General features: G+C 31.7%; 1 protein-coding gene across 1 annotated transcript; it reads left to right on the top strand.

Annotated features, from left to right (window-relative positions):
• Positions 1-2045: 2045 nt before the first annotated feature.
• Positions 2046-8612, top strand: LOC140047388 (uncharacterized). The gene is made up of 5 exons (XM_072092390.1): positions 2046-2171; positions 3261-3431; positions 3748-4287; positions 5443-5490; positions 5847-8612. Exons 2-5 carry the CDS (start codon positions 3416-3418, stop codon positions 8606-8608), a joined length of 3366 nt encoding a protein of 1121 aa, XP_071948491.1. The 5' UTR covers positions 2046-2171; positions 3261-3415; the 3' UTR covers positions 8609-8612.
• Positions 8613-9963: the final 1351 nt, after the last annotated feature.

Genomic DNA, 9963 nt, shown 5'->3' with positions numbered 1-9963 from the left:
TTGTACAGTTTTACTGGTTAATTGTGTACAATTCTAAAAGGCCGACTATTGAGCTAATGCATAGGGACAGACTAAACATGTGCATTCAGATGTACACAGGATTCAGAACTTGAATAACTAAGTAAATATATAAAGTGAAAGAAATTGTGCGTTGGCGTCACTGCTATTCAATGTAAGTCATCGTTTTTGCTCATAACACAAATTGAATGTTAAACAAACAAATCAACTAGTCTGGTTACGAACTCACGGGCCACACTGCCGCCGAACAACCTTATCCTCCCCTTGACAGCCACAATAAAATTCATAATCTTAGTTTTTGATATACTAGAATATTATTTTTCATTCTCTTTTTTATTTCATTATGTGCAAAATAAGGTGCAAAATTATTTTGTAGCCTAGGCCTACTGTAGGGTCTATGTACATGGAGAGATTCGTGGGATATTCATTTATTCTCGTATCACATCCATTCTATGTGTCGTATCTAGCTGATGCGCTCACAACAGTAACAGTTTTTCAAAAAAACAAACATCATCACTATCCATAAAACAACACTTTTAACACAAAGTTACTTTGAGTTTAATAAAAACAACTGGATTAAGTCATATGCCAAATAAAAGTTGTTAGTTTCAACACAGGAATTGATTGCAAATTCAATTAAATTTGGCAAAAACCTGTTTTTTTACAATCATTTTGTTAATTTGGTCCCTCCTAACAAATTCTCACAAGCCAAAAGTAAAACTTAAGCCTAATTGTAGATTTTCTAATTTTCTCATAGCCCCATCCTGACTTTTTATGAGCTTTTTATAGCTATTAACTATGTGAAGTACGAACATGAGAATGACATTTTAAGCACTGAGACCGCTAGACGTAATGGGCTGGGAAGCTGTAACAGTTGTAGTACAGTGAACTATTCGAAAAGAGCAGGGGAATGATCGTCTCCCGTTGTGCTGATTTGGACAGGCGTTTCAGTTCCTTTGAATCAAATAACAAGTTATATATTCAGTAGAATCCAGTTTTGTCTATTTTTATCGGACATTGCTTAATTACGATAACACATTTTATGCCTCTATTGAACAAATGAGTTAATCAACTAAATAACGATTAAAGAAATAACAAAACCAGCAAAATCCGGTTTTATTATTGTACAGGAATAAAGTGTGCATTCAGTCATGAAGCATGAATGGAATACGTACAACATAAATATTTATTAAGCAAACTTATTATTCAGTATAGTGACGCAGTTTGAAATATTGCGTAATTGCAATAATTACGTCGGTACCACAGTTTATACCTATGTTTAACAAATGAGTTAATCAACTTGTAGTGAATATTTGGAGTTGGTTCCGAGCGTTCTCAGGCGTATATATATTCACGCGACGTACACTGACACTGAATAATTTCTCATACAAAAAGTATACTGTATTCAACTAAAACTTTTATTTCTTGTAACTCGATTAATACATCTTTCTACCAGTCTAGACCTTTCTTCTCTATAATCTATACGTCTATCTACTTTGATCTTATTCTCTCTTCTCCACTAATATCTATTACATTCTACTCTTATACTGGACATGCAAATTAGGGGCTTCAGAGGAGGATAACATTTTCCCTCCAAAGTTTCCCTCCAAAATTATACGATTTTGATTGGCTAATAAAATAAAGCAGACCTAGTCTAAAGCATCCTTATCTAAACACAGGGAATCAGAACATAAATATTATGACACAACTAAATAATGAGAAACAGCAAAGCAGTAAAAACCAGTTTTGTCTATTTTTATCGGATATTGCTTAATTACGATAACACATTTTAGGCATCTGTTGAACAAATGAGTTAATCAACTAAATAATGATTAAAGAAATAACAAAACCAGTAAAAACTAGTTTTTTACAGGAATAAAGTGTGTATTCAGTCATGAAGCATGAATGGAATACGAACAACATAAATATTTATTAAGCAAATGTATAATTCAGTATAATGACGCACCTACCTGGACGAAGTATATAAAGTATTGCTTGTTGTAGCGATTTGTCATTCAGTAAGGAGAGGCTCGGGCTGGTGGACAACACAACTTGCTTTCAGCATACAAGATGTATATGCTGTTCATCAAGATTCCTGAACCTCCTTTGCAAGTAAATCGTAACCTTGATGGTACAAGTTACATCAGTAAATTGTAAGTATGCCTTTTTTGTGTTTTACATACCGCTGTTCTGTAATATCATCCAATAGTTCCTATAGGCCTAAACCATATAACGTTTTCTAAATATTTTGCATTTAATGACTAGAAAAAGTATATGGTATATTCTTTAATATCTAGTCTACAAATATCTTAATATTTGTAATAATTTACAGCGTGGTCACTAAACCAATCATAACATTTAGGACATTATCCTTACGCACAATTTCTTTTAAACTATAATCTCTGAAGAAAACACATCTCACTATCTTCCGTTAATAAAATTAATCACATTGTATTTACTGTATTTAATTTATGCCATATTAATAAAAAGGATAAACTAGTTTTCATTGATTGAGAGCTGCTAATAAATTCAAGCAAATAATATATTATTTTATATTTTAAATTCTGGATCTGGTTTCCAAACATGATATTCACAGGCTTTGTTCCACAAGTGATGTCTATTGAATCCACATATCCTCTATACCAACGATACAGACTTGGAATGAAATATTTATATTTACTTTATTTTTTTCTCATATTTCATTCGCATAGTTGCCATAACTATTATAATTGATGACTTATAAGATAGTGAGTAATTGTGACTATTGAAAAAACAGACTGGAGCAAAACAGACAGATATTTCTCTTTGGTATCACCGCTTAATTATTAGTGGGTTTTTGTAAACGAAAAATCACATTAAGATGGAAATAAATTCAGAAGTATCTGGCAGTGAAACTAGAACATGGTTTTACACAGTGATTGTCTCATTAAAGTCGCTATTTATTGCAAGTCAAACATGAAGATGGCAATTTCGGATTTGTCTAAGCAAAAACAAAAAAATAAAAGAAAACTGTATAGTGTTTAGATACTCAAGGTCAAACACATCACACTTTAGTGGTCCTAATAAACCATCGTTACGCTTTCACAGCTTCCAAATGACTCTGTAACTTATTAGAACGGAACTACAAAAGGAATACATTTTTACACCTGTTGTCTAAATTGTGAAATTTGGAATGTCTTTTGCAATATGGAAATCACTTATCCACTTTAAAATGTATTTATTTTCTTTGTTTTCTCTTACAGAACTGGCGGATGTTAAACCCGTCATCTGATACACGCTTTGAAAAACATAAACAAGGTATAGGCCTAAGAGTTGTAGGAGGAAGCAAGTCAGGAGAAACGCCAGAACGACCCACGCCACTGGACATCAGCTTAACATCTAAAGATATTTGATCAACATGGCATCCGCCAAAGGTATATACAATAATTTGTAACATTTATTTCTATTTCCTAAAACATAATGTAGTACTATCTTGAAAATTACATCTACTAATGATGCTGGTCACCTTTCACTAATTGTTGAACTCGGGTTGATGATAGCAGTGGATTTTATTTTTTAAAGATTAATTTATTTCTACATTCAGCAACCAACCACTGATCCTACAAGTTACATTTTGCTTATACATCAAAAAAGATTATTATGAATTTTACGAGCTGATGTACGTTAGTTATATTTATAAACTGGATACATTTTTGTAACATTTATTAATGTTATTAATTTTTTTCCCAGAAAAAACTGCTGAGTGTGATGAAATCGACCTTAAAGAAAAGTTCCAGACATTAAAAGCTCAACTAAGCAAACACTATGATGGTCGCTATTTTAAATGGATGAGATTCTGCCTGCATGGATGCATACCATTAGGAGATCTTTCCCATAAAGATGTTACAGCAATGAGTTTATTTAATGAACTTCAAAGAACCGGTAAAATCACACCGCATAAAGTTAGTCTTTTGCTGGACGTAGCTAATCTGACAGGTTTCAGTGAAGCAGTAGGTCAAATAAACCAGTATATGGCAGATAACAATGTTCAACTTGTTGACGAGGAGACGCTTTCAACATCTCGTAAAGAACTGTTCCAGATCTTGAGAGGAGTTGGACAAGATGAGTTGAAGAATATTGTTCATAATTATGATGAACTGAATAAATTTGAATTCACAAATATTTGGGATGCTATTTTTGTACTTGAGAAAGAAAACCTTCTAGATACGCCTTCAAAAATGACTAGATTTACAGATTGTCTTGGAAAATCTGCACAGACTAGAGATGGTGGTATGTATTGTATTTTCTGTTCATATATTCACTCATATTTCAGATAAGAATTACCGGTAACAAAAAGTAATTTCTGTTTGTAGCTGTATGCGCCATAGAGTAGTCATTGCTGCAGTATATACCGGTAGTTATTAATATAAATCTGAAAGATCACATCAGCATCGTGACAGTTGTGATCAATATTATCACATTTAAAATTTCAAATACCAAGTGCCTTTGTGTAGGTCTACACCATTATTCAATTTAATTAATACCGGTACTCATGAAAACAAAATAGTGTTATGTTTCCAATCTAATTGATGATTAAAATAAAATTTCCTTAAAATAATTGTTGAATGAACTAGAAAGAAATTTAATTACTATAAGATAGGCAAACATCACTTGTTTTATTTTTATACAGGATAATTTAATGTTTTCTTCTAAAACTATGTCTTGTTTCTATCAATATTGCTTCTAAATTCCATCTTCCATCTATTATAAGTACAAGGCACCATTTTATCGGAGCCTCCAAATTGTCCGCTCGGTGTTTTCCATCATGTTTTTAAACTGTGTACAGTATATGGCATGTTTATGTCATGTTGTTATCTAGGTATTGATATTTCGATGTCGAAGTCTATCTTAGTTTTATCGACTTTAGTCTGATTTAATTTGAAATATAATGTTTTTGGCAAAGTTTCACATTGCGGAACCTGACTAATTAGTTCGGCCATGGTCTGTTTTAAACTTTAGTTAAATTTGGCTCTGCTTAAAAGCCTTACTTTTATGTATAGAAGACTTGTAGCAGCCTACGACATGTTTTTAATGCATTTTTTTTTATCGTGCCTGCCCCTTTAGGCAGTTATATCCAAGCGACCTGAAGCATTACGAAACAGTTACCATGCGGAAGCTTATAGTTTACTAAGGATGAAAATGGGTATTTGTAAACTCGAACTGGGCATGCGCTCTGAATTTATCAAATAGAATATCAATTAAAGCATTATTTATTAAAGGTTGAACAAGTGTCATGTCAAAAAGTCAAGCAACACTACTGCATCTTTTAAATTTTTAATAAAATATTTACAGTTAAATTTACATTATTAATAGTTTGTTGTTTCTTTTCCCATTGCGTTGACAACCAAAGGATCTATTGTTATATAAATATTTATTTTTTTACAGGAGAATCTAGAGTATCACAACAATGTCAACTATCAAGAAATTCAGAAGGTATGTGTTACTCATTACGTAACAGTGAATGCAGTGATGTTTTATGTCGCGTAAAAATATTAATTTGTAATTCAATAGTATTTTTAAAGTAGGGAATAATTATAATTGCAGATCATTTTTAAATAACTGTTCAAAACAAATGTAGAATAGCTATAAACTTTCTTTTATGACTATAAAATTATAAAATGATTGTATAATTACAAGCAAATAATAATTATACGTATTCCATTATAAATCATTTTTGACGTTTTTAAATTCTGTGACAATTTTTTATCTCTTACTCAAATATGCTTCGCTACCTTTTGTAATGTTTAGATATTTCTCACAGGTTTTCAATTCATATTTATTTTTTTCAGATAAAATAAGACACTATCTGCTAACCAATCAACAAAGGTTGTACCGCAATTGTAATCGTTTTACACCACAAATCATGAATTCTGCATTTGAAGTAGATATAGCTGACATGTTCACCGAGCTGGTTTTACTAAAGGCAGGAGATAAACCTACAAAATTACAATTAAAGGACGTTATACTTAAAATTGAATCTACACCTGAATGCAGAGTTCTTATCAGTGGTGAGGGAGGTATTGGTAAAACAACGTTACTAAGGTACTTTGCGTACAACTGGGCTACTAAAAAATCATTTGAAATTTTTAAAGGTAAAATATTGTTTCTTGTCAATATTAGAGATTTAGACAAAGATAGAAATATCTTAGATTTAATTCTAAAGGAAATTGAACTTGACGACTTTAGCTTAGAAACAGATCTAGCAGAAGATCCAAAATTGATCAAGAAATTTATAATGGATCATCCTGATGAAATTGTATTGCTTTTAGACGGTTTAGATGAATTAAGATTTCAAAACAAAAGCCCACTGCGTCTTTTTAAAAAGCAAAGATTAGAAAGAAGTTTAGTAGTAGTTACTTCTCGTTCAATAAATATAGATGAATACATTAAGAACAGCAATGTACATGTGCAAGTCAAAGGATTCGACTACGAAAATGTAACAAAGTATATTACACAATATTTTCAACAGGTTGAAAAACCAGAATTAGGAAATTCTCTTATTGAAAAATTGAGAGTTACTATTGTGGCGTATCAAATGTGTAAAAATCCGATGTTGCTTCTCTCAATTTGTTTTATGTGGGAAGAAGAGCAACACCTTCCAACTGACAAAGCAGATCTATTTAAAGCTTTTTTCCTATGTATCTTGAATCAGTTTAACAGACAAGATAACATTTCTAAAATCCCAGCTTTTGAAGAAATACCAGAGAAATATTTAACTTCAATGCTTCTGTTAGGAAAATGTATGTATGATGGATTAAAGAATAATCAACTTTCATTTATCAAAACTGATTTACATACTATAGCTATACGAGATAAAGTAGACGACACACTTGCTCTAGAACTTGGGTTTGTATATGAAGACAAAACGCATTTAAAAAAGTCTAAATTGGCAAAGACGTATACGGCTCCTCATAAGTTAATAGTAGAATCATTGGTTGGGTTTTACCTATACAAACTGTGTGAACTAGTTAGTTTGGAGAGTGAGAGTAATAATTTGCTACTTTCAACATTAGGGGATGAAGAATGGGAGAATATAAGAGAAAGTGAACATTTAAAAATGACACATGAATTTGCTATTGGATTTCTTGGTTCTGGTGCTACAATGTTTTTGAAACATTGGATCACAAATAGATTTCCAACATATCGTTCTTTAATTTTGCTTTTAAAATGGGTGCTTAATAAAGAGCATTTGGAGGATGTAGAAAATGAACTTATGGATCATGTCACACAGTTAGACATAATGAATTCTGTATGTAACTCATTAAGAATCTTTCTCACTTATCAACAACCAAATGTAAGTGTAGATACAAACAATTTATTTTATCTTATGAGAAAAATTCACGATATCCATAATCCCATAATTAATGAAAGGTTTTGTGATAATATGCCATCTGGGGAAAAAGGGAAAGTACTTGCCCACAGTTTAATTGCTGTGTCAGATCAAAGTAAAATTTTGGAAAGGATTGGTGGAGATTGTATGAGTTATGTGATAGATGAATGTGAAAAACACAACATGAAATATGATATAAGTCACCTTACCATTTATCATCCAACTGCTGAACATATACTAGTTCATATTTTAACAAATTCTCCACAACTGAAATGTTTCATTGCAAAGCCTGATGCTCTTACAGGTACCAGTTTGAATGATATAGTATCACAACATTGTAGTAAATCAGTTCGATCAAGTGAAGTAATACATGTCAGAAAGCAACCAATATTTTCACAATTAAATAAACTTGTTATCAGTGGTAATGATCTCAGTAAAATTAATGGTGCTTCACTTGCATCTTTATTCAATATTAGTAACATTAAAATGCATAATTGCAGTTTATCAGGTGGGGTAATGAATGATATGGTCAGTGTGTGTTCTAGTAGAAGAGGTATATTGACATTATCTGAATTGGATATAAGTGATAATAATCTCAGTCAGATTGATGGTGTTTCAATGGCGTATTTAATGAATAGTAGTGATAATCGATATTCCCTTGATATGCATAATTGTAGTTTATCAGGTGGGGTGATGAATGATATGATCAGAGGGTGTTCTAGAAGAGGGGTTACTTTGACATTATCTAAACTGGATATAAGTGATAATAATCTCAGTCAAATCAATCGTGCTTCATTTGAATGTTTAGTCAACATTAGTCAGTGCAGCCTTAACATGCATAATTGCAGTTTACCATGTGAGGTGATGAATGATATGATCAGTAAAGATGTTACATTTAAAGTATCTAGTGATACTCTCAGTCAAATCGATGGCGCTTCAATATCATCTTTAACCAATTTGTTTTCTAATCTAGATGACATTAAGGGTGGTTATAGTATATCATTTAAGAGGAATGACATAACCAGTTCTAGTTCTAGTGTAGATGTTACCGTGAAAGTAGGTAATGATATTCATTTCAGTCAAATGAATAGTACTTCAATGGCGGCATCTTATCTAACCAATGTTTTTTATAATCGATATGACCTTAAGGATAAATACAGTTTATCAGCTGAAGTGATGAAAGATATGATGATCAGAGAGTGTTCTACAAAAGGAGTTTAATCAATGGTTCTTCACTGGCATATATTACTAGCATTATTCATAATCCACATGACCTTAATATGCATAATTGCAATTTATCGGGTGAGTTGATGAATGATATGATCAGAGAGTATTCTAGTAGAGGAGTTACATTGACCTTATCTAAACTGGATTTAAGTGATAATAATCTCAGTAAAATAAATGGTGCTTCACTGTCATTTATTTTTATCAATATTCATAATCTATACGACCTTAATATGCATAATTGTAATTTATCAGGTGAGATGATGAATGATATGATTAGGGAGTGTTCTGTTAAAGGAGTTACATTGACATTAGCTAACCTGGATATTAGTGATAATGACCTCAGTCTAAGTAATGGTGCTTCATTGGCATGTTTTATTAGTATTATTCATAATCGACATGACCTTAATATGCATAATTGCAATTTATCAGGTGAGGTGATGAATGATATGATCAGAGAGTGTTCTAGAAGAGGTGTTAAATTTGGATTCTATAAACTGGACTTAAGTGATAATAATCTCAGTAAAATTGATAGTGCTTTTCTGGCATATTTAATCAGCAGCTTTCATAATCACTGTCACCTTAATATGCATAATTGCAGTTTATCGGGTGAGATGATCAATGCTACGATCAAAGTGTGTTCTGATAGAGGAGTTACATTGACAATAGCTAACCTGGATATAAGCGATAATAATCTCAGTCTAATTGATTTTGCTTCACTGACATATTTAATCCGCGTTATTCATATTAATGAACTTAATATGCATAATTGCAATTTATCAAGTGAGGTGATGAATGATACAATCAGAGAGGGTTCAAGAAATGTTGCCTTGGTGTTGTTATCTAAACTGGATATAAGCGACAATAATTTCAGTCAAATTGATGGTACATCTTTATTCAATATGTGTCCTATGCTGCGTATGCTTAATATGCATAATTGTAATTTATCATTTGAGGTGAAGAATGCTATGGTCAGAGAGTGTTCTAGAAGAGAAGTTCAGTTTGATCATTAAAGTGAATTGTAATTTACGTGATATCCTAAAAGAATGCTATAATAATAGTGATAGTTACCGTACCCAAAGCAAACTTATTGGGGAGAATGGAGATTACTTGTAATTAAACCCCTGTATATGTTTAACATGTCTATGTACTGTATTCTTTCATTAAAAACACACAATCTCTCCTATAATCTATACAGTTTTCGTAAAGGATGTGACACCGCAATCTAATTCTCTCTTGTAATTCACAAAATAACAACGTGGATGCTTTACAAAATAATGAATTTTATATCTATACATTTATCGATCTTCGGAAGCTTCGACACCATAGACCATGTCTCTAGCTAAACTTCA

Source organism: Antedon mediterranea, chromosome 4 (assembly GCF_964355755.1).
Source record: "Antedon mediterranea chromosome 4, ecAntMedi1.1, whole genome shotgun sequence".
In the NCBI taxonomy this organism is placed as follows: Eukaryota; Metazoa; Echinodermata; class Crinoidea; order Comatulida; family Antedonidae; genus Antedon; species Antedon mediterranea.
Note: the sequence above shows the minus strand (reverse complement) of the source record. Positions and strands in the feature narration are given on the sequence as shown.

What these genes read in the sequence shown, in the direction of transcription:
- LOC140047388 (XM_072092390.1), top strand. An exon ending in TGCACAGACTAGAGATGGTG is followed by an intron (nt 4,288 to 5,442) that starts GTATGTATTGTA and finishes ATTTTTTTACAG; the next exon opens with GAGAATCTAGAGTATCACAA. An exon ending in ACTATCAAGAAATTCAGAAG is followed by an intron (nt 5,491 to 5,846) that starts GTATGTGTTACT and finishes TATTTTTTTCAG; the next exon opens with ATAAAATAAGACACTATCTG.